This window comes from Hyla sarda, chromosome 7, assembly GCF_029499605.1.
Source record: "Hyla sarda isolate aHylSar1 chromosome 7, aHylSar1.hap1, whole genome shotgun sequence".
NCBI classification, from domain to species: domain Eukaryota; kingdom Metazoa; phylum Chordata; class Amphibia; order Anura; family Hylidae; genus Hyla; species Hyla sarda.
Window position 1 is genome coordinate 179,811,154 of NC_079195.1, and position 18,450 is coordinate 179,829,603.

Here is an 18,450-nt window from a genome sequence, read left to right on the forward strand (position 1 = left end):
TATTTTCTTTTTTCTTGGTCACTGCACCTGCACTCGCACTCACATTTAAGCTCAGAAAAGTTTTATTTATTCAGTTATCGCTTGCTGGGCACTAATAACCATGGAATATTTCATGAGGTGTTTCTGACAGAATTTTCTGGGATGTAAAATTTTGGCACCAAACTCTGCAATTTTGGTGCAAAAAAATCCAATATGGCTGCAAAAAAAAACATTTGGCACAAAAAAAAAAGTGACGCAAAAGTGAATTTTCACATATTTTTATATTTTCAAAGCCGCACAAGAGACCTTTGAAAATGTTAGGACAAAAAAAAACAGTGTGAATAATATCGCTGAAACAGAAATTGCAGCAGTTTTTGAGAACCTCCCCCAATGTGTCCATTCGGTTATTTATTTTATCAAGTAATGCTCTTTGGCATAATAATTTGATTTACAATATATGGTAATATAAAATAAAACAAACTAGGTGCACCTCACAACAAACATACAAGGTGCGGTCTTGCAAGCTAGTTACTCCAAGATAATAGATTCAATGTAGGAGATTTATCAAAGGATTTAGACTGGTTTTCCCTGTCTAAATTTGTCGCACAGAAAGTCGCAGTCTAAATAAGTGCAACTTTTCTGCAACTTTTGCTGTAGAGGATTTTTAGAACATGATGCATGCAAGTCTATTTTAGACGAAAATGCATTGGAAAATGCATTGGTGCTGAATTTATCAAGTGTGACTTTTGTGCATCTGCCCAAAATACGCTGAAATGTCAGATCATGTTGGAGCAGTTCTAAATGCAGTTTAAGCTGTAGACCCTGAAGTCTGAGCACAGAATTTATCAAGGGCTGTGAGACCTTTGATAAATTAGGAGCACAATAGACAGGAAACTACCACATACGCTGGTCTATTAGCATACCCAGAATAGACTAGATTAGTAAATGTCCCCCATTGTGTACGGATGCTGTGCTGAGCAAACAGCCAGATCTATGGTGTATTACAATACAGTTGAACGCTGATACTGTTTGGACTAAGGTTAGAATTACCTTCTTTTGTTAGATATGGAAACTATATGGCAAAGAGCATTGCGCAAGGACTTAACTTGAATGGACTACACTGTGGGGAGAGACTTGTGATATGCCATATTCCTGGAGCATTATCAAAGTCACTCACAGCTTTTCATTCATATCCGCTTACATACATATATATATAATATATATATATATATATATATATATATATATATATATATATATATATATATATAGAAAAAGAGAGATCAGGGCAGCACTCCAATAGTGTGAAAAAAAGTTAAAATTTATTCCATCAAAGCAATGTGCAAAACAGCAGCGACGTTTCGATCCTCTCCAGGATCTTTTTCACAGCTTGAAAAAGATCCTGGAGAGGATCGAAACGTCGCTGCTGTTTTGCACATTGCTTTGATGGAATAAATTTTAACTTTTTTTCACACTATTGGAGTGCTGCCCTGATCTCTCTTTTTCTACATTTGGATGGATCGTTGGACTTGATCCTTTTACAGGTTGCCTGCACCTTTTCCTATATATCGTTTGGACTTTTTGAGTGCTGTTGCTCCTTTGTTTTTTTTTTTTTTTTTAATATATATATATATATATATATATATATATTCTACTAGTATAAGTATTCCTTTATAATCTATATAGAGTGTTATTTGAAGTGTTATCTAACTTGTCCTCCATTTTCTTTCTGGTTCCATAAATAAGAAAATTAGTACATTTCTGACTGATCTGCTGAGGATGGACAGGGAAAGAAAACAGATGACTGAGAAAATATTAAACCTCACCCTAGAGATTATCTACCTGGTGACTGGAGAGGTAAGGGAACCATTTACATGTTGTTTTTTTATTTTTTATTTTTTTTGTACATTTGAAAGAGTTACTGTCGTTTAAAAAAAAATTTTCTTTTTGAGACTGCCAGTTCCGGTACTCACGTTAGCATTCGCATATGAGAAAACCAATAGCGCTCACTGCTACCTGAACTTCAAATGGGCACCACATCTTCACTGATCCCATCCTGGGATAGCTCAGGATATGGAGACGTTCCTTTTGATATTGATATCTGGGGGGCCGGGGATCTGTGTCGCACAAGCTGTAGCCACAACACAATAGCGGTAGAGAAAGAAGCAAGAGGGAGCCAGACTAAGCTGCTCTGGAGCATAAGGCAGTGGCTGCTACAGGAGGCCAGGTACAGTGAGTTCCCTACCTCTGGCCATTGAAGTGGTCAAAATTATCCTGTCTGATATAAATGCCACTCAGAAAAGTCACTTTAGCACAATTGCAGAGAAAGAAAGCAGCCTATACAGAAGAGATAGCCGAGCTGGGGCAGATGGTTTTATTGGTGGATGAGGCGTTAACTGAGACCCGTAAAACAATTACAGTAAGTGATGGAAATTAATACCGCCTTACTTGATAAAACAGAAGAGACTGTTTAGCATTCATTTTTATTTACCATTTGTTTGCATGCTATTCCACTGGGGCTGCCTGCTGTATGTGTGGTGGAGAGGGCACACAGAACAGGCCTGCACAAACCTGCAACTAACTCAAATGCTGAAAGACAACAGACCCAGGCAGGTGATCGATAAATACCTGAATTACTCAGCCAACCTGCTGCCGGCCTATAAACAGTCATAGCAGAACACAAGCTATTGCTCTTTAATGAATATTCAGTGGAGGTGGAAAAAACGCAGGAAAGCTTAAGCATCAAAATGTACAGCGCTTGTCCAGCTGCAACTAAAAAAGGGGGTTGAAGTATTAGGATCAAATTTACATAGTACAGGAGAAAGCCTCCATCTCTGAATGATACACCAAATGAGCAGGTTATCTTTGAGAATGGTAGAAACCTCAGAGGGTTGCAAGTGTAGTAGAGTAGGGACGCTAAGGAAGAAGCAAGTGCACTATCAAGTGAAGAATTGGCAAATCTGCCTAATCTAAACCTTTAAATTAGGCAGGTTAATACCACAAAGACATTTCATCTGCTGTAATTTTTTTTTTTATAAACTGTAAATTTTTTGTGAAGTTTTACAAAGACAATAGGAAAACATACTTCAACAGCAGACAAGGGAGGAAGGATCCCCCATATCAGTAAATAACAAATAGTCTTCCAAAGGTGAAACATATCAATGAAACAAGTTACAATCATGCAAATAACACCAAAAAAGAACAGGAAGAGCAGTTTCGAAGTAAGTACATTTAGGGAGAAGACCACTAGGGGAGGGGGGGGGGGGGGGAGACAGACAAACAACATAAAAGCTGGAAGTCAACAGAAAAACAACACCAAAAAGGAAGGAGACAAGGAAGAAAAGAAAGAGAAGGAGGTCTGGAGGTGGAGAAAGAGAGGGGGGGGGGGGATACCCTTCTCCTCGCTCATGGGGGCTGCCTATCCGTAAATCTATCCCACGGATCCCACTCGGCCAAAAATAGGGGGATGGTGTTGTTCAAAGAGGCAGTGAGGGACTCGAGCGAATGGATCTCAGGTATCCTAGCTAGAAGCTTGTCCTCTGATGGGGGTAGGGACTGCTTCCAATGCTTGGCAATGAGGGTTTTAACTGCGAGGACAATGTGCAAAAAGAGCTTGAAGAGTTTTTTGGTCAAACCCCGAGCAGAAAGGTGCAGAAGGAAGACCAAAGGGTCAAGAGGAACCACAATTCCCAGAACTGCAGAGAGATAAGGGACTATCAGTGGACAAGTCCAAAAGACATGGAAAACAGTACCCAAGACCACCCTGCAACGCCAGCATTGGGGAGGGATAGTAGGGTTCAGACTATTGAGTAGGGCCGGGGTATGATACCAACCCATTAGCATCTTAAATTGTTTCCTCCATCTTAAATTGAAGCTTTAGAAGTTCGCTCCCAGGTCAGCTGCCATTGAGGGATGGTAAGAGTAGTATTAAGAGCTTCCTCCCAATGGCTCATGTAGCGATGGGAGGGAGGGGGACTGTCCGGGGGAGACAGCAGGAAGGAGTATATGTTAGAGAGTAAACCCCTCGTCTGAGGACAACCCCTACACAGCTGATCAAAGCCAGTAAGAAGGGAGACAGTCAATGAGCTCAGTCTAGAGGAAAAATAATGACAAAGTTGCATATAGTGGTGTTCCTCAGAGGCAGGGCCACCAGTTGGTCAAAGGGTAAGAGTGAGCGAGTACGAGGATCAACCACACCAGCCCAGCAAAAGAGACCTCTAGAGCCCCATTCCCTAAGGAAGCAGGATGATAGAGAAAGGACTGTAAGGGAGAAAAAGAAGAAAGAAGTCCGAATCGACGAAAGCAGTAGGTCTAGACATATCAAAAAACGACATCGGTCCCAAAAGGGGGTGGTCAGGGGAGGGGAAGCGTCCACAGGAAAGAGTTAGGAGGGACAGGGCTAGCCACAGTTTTTCCAACTCCATCCATTTACTGTAGGCATGATAATTGGACCAGGCTGCGGAGATGAGCCCCCCAGTAGTATTTAGTCGCATCCTGGACCCCCAGACTCCCAAGGGATCGAATAGCCAACATTACGGTCATTGGGAGGCAGTGTCGCTTAGTATCCCAGATAAACCGAACAATTGCAGACTGAAAAGAATGCAGCACAGCTAGGGGGACCCGCACTGGTAATGGTTCAAAAAAGTAGAACAGTTTAGGGAGGATAGACATTTTCACCACCGCAATACGCCCAAAAAAAAGAAATATATTGTGACCTCCACTTCTCCATCAAAGCACGCAGCTCACAGAAAAACCGAGGGTAGTTGACAGAGTACAAAGAGGAATAGTGAGGGGAAAGCGATACACCCAAGTACGTGATGGCAGAGGAAGACCATCGAAAAGCTAGCAGGAGGGAAATCAAGGAAGATTAAGAGGCATGGCTTCAGATTTAGAGAGATTGACTTTATAGCCAGAGACAAGGCCATAGGAATGCAACAGTTTATACAGTGAGGGCAGGGACAGAAGAGGATTAGTGAGAGTAAGCAAGACGTAATCAGCAAAAAGACAGATCTTAAAATCCCTGCCATGGAGCGAAACACCAGAAATGTCCGGATCCCCCCGGATTAGGGCAGCAAGAGGTTCCATGCTTTGGGCAAAGATCAGGGGGGGGGAAATGGGCATTCCTGCCTAGTGCCATTATGTAAGGTAAAGGTCTGAGAAGAGGCATAGGGGAGTTTGATAGAGGTGGTAGGGGAGGAGTATAGGCCCCGCAGAGCAGTAAGGAAGTTGCCAGAAATTCAAAATTTTTGGAGGGTAGCAAACAGAAAAGGCCAGCCCAGCCTATCAAAGGCCTTTTCGACGTCCAGGCTCAGAACCAATGCCTGCTCCGACCTCCGATTAACGATATCAATAAGGTCCACAACCCTTCCCGTATTGTCTCCTCCCTGCCGACAGGGAATAAAGCCAACCTGATCCTTGTGTATAAGGGCTGGCAGGAAACAGCAATGACAGTTCGCCAAAATTTTGGAAAACTATTTCAAATCAGAATTGAGAAGGGCAATGGGTCGGTAGCTGGAGCAGTCATGGGGATGACTTTTTACCATGTTTAGGAATTAGAGTAATCAGAGAATGAAGGAAGGACTGCAAGATTCCCCCCCCCCCCCCCAAGAAAGAGTTAATTAGAGGGACCAGCTTAGGAAGGAGAATGGAAGAGTAAGTTTTATAGCACAAGTAGGTAAAGCCGTCAGGGCCCGGAGAGCGTCCCTCAGGAAGAGTCTTGAGAACATCAGAAAGATCTTCAATAGTGACCGGAGCATTCAGAGTCTCTCTGTCAGCCACCGAAAGAGTTCGAAGGCTACACCAAGGAGTCAAACAATGCAGCACAGTCTCCAGGGTCCGAGGGGAGTTGAGAGGGGAGTGAGTTTAGAGTAATAGTCAAAAAAAAAGCAGAAACAGAATCAGGGTGATGCTGGAGGGTACCAGAAGGATCTTTCAGGGCAGAGGGAGCCTGGGCAGCGGCTTGATGCTCCACCTTGAGGGCCAAGTCACTTAACTGGGACCGCACCGCCACCAGGCGTCTCAGCACCGAGAGGGAGGGGGAAGACAGAAGGAGAACTTTTAGGCAAGCTATCTAAGCCCTAAGTTCCCGGAAACGAGCCAAGGCATTACGCTTCAATTTGGAGCCCAAAGCAATGCAGTGCCACGGACCACCGCCTTGTGGGCTTCCTATAGGATAGCCGGGGAGGACAAAGAACCTTCATTATCGGCAAAATAGGTAGCTATGCTCGCCTGAATCGAGTCCCGGGAAGAGGAGCTTTTAAGCAGAGGGTCATTAAGACGCCAATGACAGCGGCATATGGAGGAAGCAAAGGGGGAGAAAGAGAGCAGGATAGTACTGTGATCGGACCAGGAGATAGGTTCCAGAGAAGCAGAGGAGAGCATGCGGACCATAGGGAGGTTGCCGAAAAAATAATTAATACGGGTATGGAGTTTATGAGGGTGAGAATAAAAAGTAAAGGAGCGGTCAGAGGGGTGGTTAATCCGCCAAAGATTGTAGAGAGCCGCCAAACGTATCAGTATCATGCGAAAAACCGTAGACAAATGAAGTTCCACAGAGGGGGAAGAAACTAAGTTAAAATCGCCACCCAAGAGCCAAGCAGAGGAGGAGTGTTTGTATACACGACCCGGCATAAAAAGGGGATCTGGAAGGTGTTAGGAGCGTAGAAATTACACAAAAGCAATTGCTGACCCCACAGAGACAATTATAAACCGACCAGACGGATCCGCGTAGGTAGAAGAGACTTGGAGAGGACAGTACTAGAAATTAAGATAGCAAACCCCGCCACTTTCTTATCAGTAGAGGTCATGTAAGCATGAGGGTAGAGATGGTGTAGGAATTGAAAGGAACCCGTCGTGTCCTGGAGGTAAACAATGTAGGTCTTCAGGGCAACCAACTCCCTCTGTAGCAAATGCCTCTTAGTTAGGGAGTTGAGGCCCTTCATATTCAAGGAGACACACTTAACCATGAGTAGGTAGGTGGGTGAGCAAGTGCAAGTGCAGTTGGGTACTCAGATCAACGAGGTAGTCTCGATACAGCTGAGGAGGAGAGAAGGGCCAGGAGAGCTCCAGCAACCAGCATCCGGACCTGAGAGGGAAAAGGACGGACAAAGAAGACCAACAAAAAGGAAAACCAGCAGGACAAAAAACAAGAGGAGGGAACAAACGACAAATACAAGGAGACACAAGGGAAGGAGTAAAAGGTGAATATAACCGTGAATGAACCAATGACTTGTGAGCCAGAGAGAAGACCAAAAGGTAAAATAAGACAAGACAATGAGGTATATCATTAACATGTCAGTCCTTGGTTTGGCCTCGATGGGGGAAATGGAAGTACACTCCAGAAGGGATACCTCACAAGAAAACATTGGTCCCGCACAAAGGCCAAGCCAAAGTAAAGTCCTGCTGCAGAACCCCTAGGAGCAACAAATAAGCAAAGAAATAAAACAAGGGGTAACTAGTGCAATCAAATATCAGCAATGAAGAGGCAGAGCAGACAGAAAGTCCCGCATCCAAAGCTTGTAACTGAGCAGTGTAAGACCTTGTGGAGTCGTGAGCTCATTCAAGTCCTCCACTCTATTGGAGACATGTTGAAGGTCCTGGCGGAGAACAGAGATTTCCGCCCTGCATGAATCTTTAACTTCTGCAATTAGGGCTTTAAAGTCCTCCTTAGTAGGGAATTGTGATAGAAGCTGACTGAAATCCGGGAGGGCCGGGTTAGAGGCTGGGACCCCTGAGCAGTCCAAATCAAAGTCCAGTCTGGCGTCCCAAATGGGGTTGACAGCAGCAGATCGAGGGGCACCCAAGTCCCTTGATGTGGAGGGGGGGGGGGGGTCGTGCAGTCTTGGGGACACCCATGTTGGAGTTGTGGGAAGACACTATGCAGCAAGGCAGGAGTCCCAAGGGGATAGCAGCCCCCCGACATTAGAATGCAAAGGTGAGGTTACAGTCCAGCCAGTCAGGGCCGCAGGAGAGGACCCAGCAGGAGAAGGGGGCTGATGAGGAGAGAGTGTGTGCCCTGGTGGAGGGGGTGTCCCTGGAAGGGGTGAGGTTCCATTAAGAATGGCAGCCCAGGATGGCCTCCCCTGCAGTGGGAAAGGGGGATTCTCAGGGGCCTGAGGGTCCAGGAGAGAAAGGAGCGGAGGTGAGCCAGAACTAGGCAACTGCAGGGCAGGGGGAGAACTCGATAGCAGCGGAGAGCCGGCAGCCAGGGAGACCCGCAGGGGGGCCTTCAGCAGCAGCGGCACCCATTCTGTAGGAGTCGCACAGGGGGAGGCAGAAGATGGTGGGCAGGAGGCAGCGCCGTCCCCCACGTGGATGCCGGAGGCCGGGGCAGATGGCAAGATCAGCAGAGGGAGCTCACCACGGTCACCAGCAGGAGAGGCAGACCGTACAGGGCTGGCTGAAGGATGAACCGCCGGAGCCTCAAACAGCAAATGACAGATTGGCTTTGCCAAAAGATAATTAAGGATTTTGGTTACCTCTCACATGCTGCTATAATTTGGCGGTGCACTTTGACATGTTAGGGACAGGTCCATGGTATTTCATATTTCTCAAATCTTGCACTAGAAAGGGCATTACTGGATCCTGATGATTTGGTCTCTTTATTGCTCTGCCCATTCATCTCATGTAAAATTAAGCAGGGTTCTTTGAAATACAGTGGCTGTTTGGAAAACAGGAAACTTTTTTTACGTGCCCAAATATAAGCCTATATGTTCCTGAGAGCTTTTTCCATTAGGCCGTCAAAACCCAGTTTTTAATGTCTGGAGAGATATAGGTGTGGGAAAGGTGGGAGATTGTACCTACTAAATCACACGGAGGGGAGGATGTGGACCTGGGAAGAGAGGCTAAATACTGTTTTGGGGCCAATCAATATCTTCAATATGCTCATTTGCTAATATATTGTAAATCATTGGTTCAAGATGTGGGGGCTGTTGAAAAGGAAGGTCCATTTGATGGTCTGATCAGGCAAGCAGGTAGAAGATAAGGAGGTGGTTTTTGGCAGTCAGTTTACCTTTTTATATTTCTTATTCTTTGCTACTTTACACCTGAGTTACTGATATAATATAAAAATCTTTTCATTAATGAATCATTTTATAGGGTACGGTTTGTTGTTCAAAACCATGGACGACTGTTTCCCATTCTGTATATGTACACTCCTATTATTCCTATCCATAGTGTACACATCATTGATGATGTATCTTTGCTTTGTTTGGGTTATGTACAGTTTCATATTCTATGTTCCTTAAAAATGTATTAAACAAAAATAAAAAACCTTTCATAGGTCACACTGACACAGTCTGTGTGTTTAGACCCTCACCAATCGCTAGATGGATCCTGAAGTGACACGCAGCTGAGCACTTCTCTCACTGACTTGCTGCATAAGATAGGCTTCATTTTAAGTCCATGGAACCTGTCTTATGTATCAAGTTGGGAAGATCAGTAAGCGGTAATAGAGGAGCCCAGCCACGTGCTTCTCCCACCTTGTTCTAGCGATTGGTGGGGATCTGAACACTCAGACCCCGACCCTTTAAAATCTTTGACATATCTGTGTTTTAAAAGTGACAGTAACACTTTAATAAAGTGAGGGAATGTATAAAGTAACTCAACGTCTCTCCATGCACAGGAATACATTGTAGTGAAGAAGGTAACCGAAGAAAGTGAAGAATGGAGCAGGAGCCATGATTCTGACATGTCTGCTCCACACTCACTCATACATGACAGAAACAGCTATCGGGAAATCTTGAAACTCCTCAAGAAGATGACTGAGCTGCTGACTGGAGAGGTGAGCATGGCCAGAATTGCATATAGCAATACTAATAAATATAGAAAAAACCCAAAATTCTGTATACAAATAAGAAGAGAACTGTCAGTCAAACTGAGTTGGATGGGGAGAGGCCAGAGAAAAGCCATGTACCATATACTTCTCATTAAAGGGGTACTCCGGTGGAAAACTTTTTTTTTTTTTTTTTTTTTTTTTTAAATCAACTGGTGCCAGAAAGTTAAACAGATTTGTAAATTACTTCTATTAAAAAAATCTTAATCCTTCCAGTACTTATTAGCTGCTGAATACTACAGAGGAAATTATTTTCTTTTTAGAACACAGAGCTCTCTGCTGACATCATGAGCACAGTGCTCTCTGCTGACACCTCTGTCCTTTTTAAGAACTGTCCAGAGTAGGAGAAAATCTCCATAGAAAACATATGCTGCTCTGGACAGTTCCTAAAATGGACAGAGATGTCAGCAGAGAGCATTCTGGTCATGATGTCAGCAAAGATCACTGTGTTCCAAAAAGCTAATAAGTACTGGAAGGATTAAGATTTTTTAATAGAAGTAATTTACAAATCTGTTTAACTTTCTGGCACCAGTTGATTTAAAAAAAAAAAAAATAAAAGGTTTCCACCGGAGTACCCCTTTAAGGTTAACACTTTCCACAAATGTATCCTGTTTCCAGAGACCACTATAATGGCAGTCATTTACTCATTTAGATGTCGCGATTGCCATTGATAATTGTGATTTAACTATTTATTGCTATTAATAATGCTACCTTAGTATCTGCCATGACTGATCTGCTGATACACAAAACATTCCAGAAAAATTTTTTATGAAAAGTGGTCAAAAAGACCCATCTGTGCAAAAATGGTAGCAATAAAGAATTTCAGATCACACATCAAAAATGTGCCCTTGAATAGCTTCATATGTGGAGAAATAAAAAAAAAAATTTATAGGAGTCAGAACATGGCGATGCATAGATTTAAAAAAAAAAATGATAGTAAAAAAAAAAATTACATTTGTTATAGTTGGAATGCTATTGACTCTTGGTATGTCAGTTTTACCATGCGGTGAACTTGGTGAACTCACAAAATTGTGTGATTTGTATTTTTTACATTTTGTATCAGGAAAAAATGCAACTTTTCCTACAAAAAATTAATCCTTATAAGGTGTATATGGTGCTGTCAGTGGAAAAGTAAAAAATGTTGTGTCTTAGAATTTGAGGAGGAAGAAAACATAAGCCAAAGATCTAAATTCGGGATGTTTGGAATGGGTTAAAAATGGTAGTAAATGTTGTTGTCATCTAATACTAGTAAATTATTCTACTTTTAACTGAAGTGCTAAAGCTGCATTATTGATTGTATGATAAGCATATCTGTAGGTTGGTGTGTATAGGCAAGACATAATAATAGTAGCGTAGTAGACACCAGTAAGTAACTATGTGCTAATTCCACTACAGAAGCCAAGATGGTTCATAAATTGCATGGCTGGCACATTCTGACTGAGTTTGAACCTTTATGTGTATCAGGTTCCCATAAGATGTGAGGATGTCACCGTCTATTTCTCCATAGAGGAGTGGGAGTATTTTAAACGACACAATGATCAGTATGAGGACATTATTATAGAGAACCACATGATTCTCACATCACCAGGTAAGAAGAGATTTTCCTTGTCCTCAGGGCTGGTGCAAGGATTTTTGCCAACCTAGGCAAAAGCTAATTTTGCCACCACTTTAACTCTGCCCATTGCTTCCCCCTCCCCTTGACACGCCCCACCTTACTACTGGGGAGACACATTGTAACAAGCCCCCTCCTCTTGTAATCTCCTTACTACTGGTGTAAAACACTGTAACAAACCTTCTTCTCATGTAATCACCTTAATACTGTGGTGAAACACTGTAATAGACCCCCTCCTCATGTAATCTCCTTACTACCAGGGTGATACACTGTAACAAGCCTCCTTCTCATGTAATCTCCTTACTACTGGGGTGACACACTGTAACAAACCTTCTTCTCATGTAATCACCTTAATACTGTGGTGAAACACTGTAAAAGACCCCCCTCCTCATGTAATCTCCTTACTACTGGGGTGACACACTGTAACAAACCTCCTCTTCATGTAATCTCCTTACTACTGAGGTGACACACTGTAACAAATCCCCTCCTTATGTGATGAACTCACTGAGGTGACACACATCAGAGGTGGGTTATGTGGTGCTGCTGGCTGAGCTGGTTGAGTGAGAGGTTCAGATGCAAGCTGTCTAACTTTCTTGTGGCGGGCAGAGCAGACCCCCATCAAGAGGGCGCTCTAGGCGGCTGCCCATTTTGCCTATAGGCAGAGCCGGCTCTGCTTGTCCTGAAGTGTTTTGTTCTCACACAAAGCCTACAACGGTGTCGCGCTCGCAGCGCAACACGACAAGGTGAGCAGTTTCATTCCCATTCCACTTTACTCATATCCCCATGAGGTAACGGCACAGGGTGCGCTGGTCTTCTGTTCCCTTTTGTTCCCTTTTCTCTCTCGAATCAAGTTCTCACACTTTGGAGTGATATGTTTTTTTAGGCTGTACCTTGTAGTTATGTTTCTTTGATATGACTGTTATTCCTGCTTTTATGAACATTACTTTAAGATATGTAATGTATACTGTAACTGAAAGTTTTCAGATCCTTTCACTTTTTCACATTTTGTTATGTTTTGGTCTTGTGCTAAAATCACCAAAATTCAAGTTTCCTCTCCATCATTATGTGCTTTAAGTGAAAACAGAATGTTAAAACTTTTGGCTAATTTATTGAAAAGGAAAAACTAAAATATTGCAGTGACATAAGTATTCAGACCCTTTACTTTGTACTTAGTTGAAGCCCCTTTGTCAGCAATTACAGCCTCCAGTTTTCTTGGGTGTGATACCACCTGGATTTGGGGATCTTCTGTCATTATCCTCTGTACATCTTCTTAAGCTCTATCAGATTGGGTGGGGACCATCGGTGGAAGACATTTCGGGGGCTTTCCAGGGATGTTCAATTTGGTTTTAGTCAGTGCTCTGTCAGGGTTACACAAGGACATTCACATAATTGTCCCTAAGCCCCTACTGTGTTGTCTTGGCTGTTGGTTTAGGGTCATTGTCTTGTTGGAAGGTGAACCTTTGGCCCATCATAGGTCCAGTGCAATGAGGCCGTTTTACCTGTGATTTTTATTCATTTTTGAGAGCAGGAATCATTTTTTTAACTATGTACATGTGATAAATAACATGCTTACTTGTTTACGGGTTAATATGATTTTTGCCATTCAAAATATGTATATTTAATACCTCAAAAGCATGTTTTATGGTAAAAAAAATATTTTGTGCTGCAAATTATAAGCAATACATTTTTGTTTTATTTTTCTGTCAACATAGCCATATGAGTTTTTATTTTGTACAAGATGAGTTATCATTTTTATTGGCACCATTTTGTACATCAGGAAATGAATGTGGCAGTTGTATTAGGTAAGTCAGTATTTGTGTGTCCTCAGATGAATCCAGTAAAAAGGAAACAGCATCAGAGGGTTGTCCCAGACACAACAAGGAATATTCAGAACATGTAAAAATTCCACAGGATATTCAGGTAGGTGGACGTACTAAAATGCTTTATAAGGGCAGGGTCACACAGGGCGCATCCGCAGTGGAATTCTACAGCAGGAAATCCGCCACTACATGCGGACACACAGAGCTTCCCGCCCATAACCGGGTGCTCACTATGCTGTCCCTCTGTCACTGCTGTCGGAGCATCTGCAAGGTGAAATACGCTGTGGATGCGCTCCGTGTGACTCTGTCCTAAGTTTTTATCTCAGGTAATTTAACATTTATTCTACTTTTTTATTCTCTTTAAATATTTTGAGACGTGATTAACTAAAATTATAAGTTCATTATCTGTCTGATGCTTTTTCTTATCATCAATGTTTGTTTGTTTTTTTAAACTTTTGTAACTGTCTTGTTAATTGTACATCATTTGTATTATACTTTGTGAATTAGGTAACAAATATGAGTGAAATAAAAGTGGAAGACATAACAGAAGAAGATATATATGTGAAAGAAATTTCTACAGATATTAACACAGGTGAGTGATTAATATTAAGGGATGAAAAAAAAAGTCACGTTCTCCTATTTTCCTTTCTGTTGGTACGATGTCACTGTAAATGTCTTCCCAATAAGGGCCTGGACCTGTCATCTCCTATTCAGGGCTAGTGCAAGGAATTTTGCCACGCTAGGCAAAAGCTAATTTTCCCGCCCCTTGACTCCGCCTATTGACCTGCCCCTTGACACAACCCACCTTACTACTGGGGTGACACTCTGTAACAAGCCCCCTCTCATGTAATTAGCATACTACTTGGATGACATACTGGTGGTAGAGGGGCGGTGACGCAGTTGTGATGTCATGAAGCAGGTGCCACAGGACCTGAGGGATCATGCCTGTCTGCCTCGAAGGAGCACGGCGCTGCCGCTGAAAGCAGTACTCTTCTGAGGCAGACAGACATGATCGCTCAGGAGCGCCATCACTGACTATTATCACCATACATATTACCATCATACTGTCACTGACCAAATCCTTTATACTGAGACCAATATTACCAATAAAAGCCATAAAGTGACCATATATTGGTAGATACCAGCTTTACACAGGCTTTGCAGACCATATAAGGGATTACATACAGTTACAGGTGACTCGCAGGTGATGTCTTCTCTAATTGAAGAAGGTCGTTCATTTTCATTTTTCTTCTCCATCCACCAAGACCATCATGATGATTTCTTCCAGCCACAACTCGTCTCCACAGAGCCAGCCAGACAAACATTTTAGGCTCCACACTTTTTCAGCACCTATAGCGCTCCATACAGTAATAATAACCCCCTTTTTGGGTAGATAAGTGGGTTGGGGAAGAGTAGGTAGGTCACTCCAATAGGTGACAGGTCCCTTCACATGGTTTCCCCAATTATGGCGGTGCCATGAGTAGGTAGGTGTCACCTGGAAGTGTAGATATCCCTGTGTAGATAGCTGTCCCCTATAGGTTACTGACTGTAGCTAGTAGCAGCCTCCTATAAGTAGGGGTAACTCCCTGTAGGTAGGTCCCATTGTAGATAGCAGCCCCCCTTTATATGGTTGAAGTCTCCTAAATATAGTTGCAGCCCCCCATATATTATAGTTGCATCCCCCCACATATAGCGGTAGCAGCCCCACTTTAGGTAGTAGTAGCAGCTGCCCCTTTTAGGTCATAGTTGCAGCAGCCCCTTTTAGGCAGTAGTAGCTGTATCTATCATACATACACAAATCATGCATGCATACATACATACACCCATCTATCATACATACACACACACATCATACATTCATCATACATACATGTTACACACTTACCACATCATATCTACATACTTACGCACATCATATGTACACCATCTATCGTACATACACACACATACATACATCATACACACATACCACATCATACCTACATACATACATCTATTATACATACACACATCATACATACATACATTATTCATTCATACATACACACATCCTGCCGAGATTCATACACACACATATGCACACACACATCATACATACATCATTCATAGACACACATCATGTCTAGATAAATACGCACACATATATACACACATCATACATACACACATCATACATTCTCACACACACACACACACACACACATCATATATACATCCATTTAAAATACATACAGCCCTCACCCTTGGTCTCCTCTCCCTCCCTACATGCAGCCACCATGTATCCAAATCATTTGTCATCACCTGCTGCTGATGAGGTGCTGAGGATACACAGGGGGCCAGAGGCAGCACTCACAACTAAAGTACACCGACTCCTCTCCAGCATCCATTTCTTCACCCCCCAGCGAGGTATGGCCACTCGGCACCCATGACCCTCAGGGCCAAGCACGGCAGTATGATGAGATGAGTACCGTGGGAGGGGGATGGTGGTGTTTTGGTGGGTGTAGCATGGCAGTGGAGCGTGGCAGTATGATAGTATGATGAGGACCAGAGGGGGGAAGGGGGGTTGGTATGGATGGTTGATTTGGATGCTGTCATTGGAGCACTATAACATGAGGAGGTGGGGGTGAGGGCGGTTTGGTTATAGGGGGCGCTATCAGGACTGCGCTAGCTGATCAAGTTTGTTTTGCAGCGGCCTATTCTGCCTATAGGCAGAGAGCTGGCCCTGCTCCTATTAGACTTTTTATCTTACATCCTGTTATTAAATTATAATATATACACTAAAAGTTATCTGTGGCACTCCTATAGTAAAGTATTCTAAGTCATTGAAGATTTTGAATAGTAGCAGCATATCTTAAAACATCAATTCTTTATTTTCTAGTTTGGCAGGTCCAAAGATGAAAATGCACCATGTAGTCAGGCAACCGCTGTTTTGCGCTATGTTCAGCCTCCCTCGTTCCCGCATCACTGCCAGTATAATGAATATCCGGTACTTCCAGATTCAGGGACATGATATCACATGCCCGCTCAGCTTTTCAGCTACCGAGGCTGGTCATCGCTGCGGCCGCAAATCCGGGAGTGCTGGACATTGTGTAATAGAGCTCCATTATACTGGCAAAATGTAGGGCATTGTACCTTAAGGCACAGGCAGCCATGCTGTCAATGGCTAATATACCAGTTATTGTAAATTGCCTTTCTACTCATATTCACAACAGGCTTATGCTTATTATTAATTTTTTTATGTATTCATATTTTTTTATTTAAAATGCTTATTGTAAAATTGAGGGCATACCCTCCCATTTTTATTTTTAGGCCAGTCTGTTTTATCTCCTTTTATCTTTAGATTATAAAGTAAAAAACAACAATATCACAGAAGATAATTCAGAAAAACTTTCCACAACAACTTATAGCACAAATACGCCCTCACACCTTCACAGTAGAGATCTAGCTATTGATCCTACTAATCAAGAGGAACAACCTTATCAATCACAGCATACTGAGCAAAGTACAGGAGAAACAGAACATAAAATATTTCCATGTTCTGAATGTGGAAAATATTTTAAAAAGAAATCTAATCTTTCTGTGCACAAAAGAATTCATAGAGATGAGAATTCATGTTCAGAATGTGGTAAACAATTTAAAAGTAAATATAACCTTTCTATGCATGAAAGAATTCACAGAGATGAAAGGCCATTTTCATGTTCAGAATGTGGGAAAAGTTTTCGCCAGAAATCAGTTCTTTTTAGACACCAAAGAAGGCACAGAGGGGAGGAGCAATATTCATGTCCGGAATGTGAGAAACGGTTTCACCAGAAATCAGACCTTGTTGTACACCAAAGAACTCACACTGGAGAAAAGCCTTATGTATGTTCAGAATGTGGAAAATGTTTTATGCAGAAGTCATGTCTTGTTATGCATCAGAAAATTCACACAGGGGAGAAACCATTTTTATGTTCCGAGTGTGGGAAATGTTTTAGGCAGAATTCAGATCTCGTTGTACATCAAAGAAGGCACAGGAAGGAGGAGAGGTTTTCATGTCCAGAATGTGAGAAAGGTTTTCAACAGAAATCAGATCTCATTGTACACCAAAGAACTCACACAGGGGAGAAACCCTATTCATGTTCTGAATGTGGAAAATGTTTTACCCAGTTATCAGCCCTTCTTGCACATCAGAGAACTCATACAGGGGAGAAGCCTTATTTATGTTCTGAATGTGAGAAACGCTTTGCAACAAAATTATGTCTTATTGAACATCAGAGAACTCACACAGGGGAGAAACCATATGCATGTCCAGAATGTACAAAATGCTTCAGCCACAAGTCCAGTCTTGTTAAACATCGTGAAATCCATACAGGAGAAAAGCCATTTTCATGTTCAGAATGTGGGAAGTGTTTTATAAAGAAAGCAAGTCTTGTTAGACATCGGATATGTCACACAGGAGAGAAGCCATTTTCATGTTCTGAGTGTGGGAAAAGCTTCACAAGAAAATCAAGTGTTGCTGAACATCAGAGAATTCACACTGGGGAGAAACCATATTCATGTCAAGACTGTGGGAAATGTTTTAGCCAGAAGTCGGATCTGGTAAAACATCAGAGAACTCATACAAAGGAAAAGTCGTATTCATGTTTAGAAAGTGGGAAATGTTTTAGTCAGAAGTCCAATGTTGTTAAACATCAAACAATCCATACAGGGTAAAAGCCATTTTCATGTACAGAATGTGGAAAATGTTACAATGATGGATCAACTCTTGCTCAGCATAAACAGCAGTGCCATTTTAATCATGAGACTGTAACAAAGGTTTTACCTCCGTATTGTATTATTTTATTTTTTACTCAAAAGTGCTCAAAAGACAATTTTTTTACCTTAGTGTCACAGTCTGTTATTTCCCTCTAAATTAAATGTGGCCAAACTGAGCAACCAAGAGTAAGGGCCAGTTCACACAATGTTTGTAGTGTATGGGTGCCGGATAAGGCTGGGGGGAGCGTATATGGTGGGAACATCGTACACGGGTCAAAAATGAACCGACCGGAGTCAGCGTTTGACTACGGCCAGCTCATTGAAATGAATGGGGTTCCGGACAGATCCAGCTGGGATACGGGAGCGGACAGTTTTCGCTGCCCCCAACCAGATCCGGCACCCGTACACTACAAACGTAGTGTGAACCCAGCCTAACTCTGTGCCCTGTACAACTCCAGATAACATGCTCTGTG

General features: G+C 42.6%; 2 protein-coding genes across 2 annotated transcripts in view; both read left to right on the top strand.

Annotated features, from left to right (window-relative positions):
- Positions 1-1,834, top strand: part of LOC130283197 (oocyte zinc finger protein XlCOF7.1-like) — a 105,314-nt gene extending 103,480 nt beyond the window's left edge. The window contains exon 15 of the mRNA XM_056532402.1: positions 1,726-1,834. The gene's annotated coding sequence lies outside the window, so the exon portion shown is untranslated. The remainder of the gene's footprint in view (positions 1-1,725) is intronic.
- On the top strand, positions 1,729-18,043 carry LOC130282784 (zinc finger protein ZFP2-like). Its single transcript, XM_056531509.1, has 7 exons — positions 1,729-1,836; positions 9,602-9,760; positions 11,276-11,399; positions 13,252-13,343; positions 13,751-13,835; positions 15,515-15,649; positions 16,584-18,043. Exons 1-7 carry the CDS (start codon positions 1,759-1,761, stop codon positions 17,933-17,935), a joined length of 2,025 nt encoding a protein of 674 aa, XP_056387484.1. The 5' UTR covers positions 1,729-1,758; the 3' UTR covers positions 17,936-18,043.
- Positions 18,044-18,450: the final 407 nt, after the last annotated feature.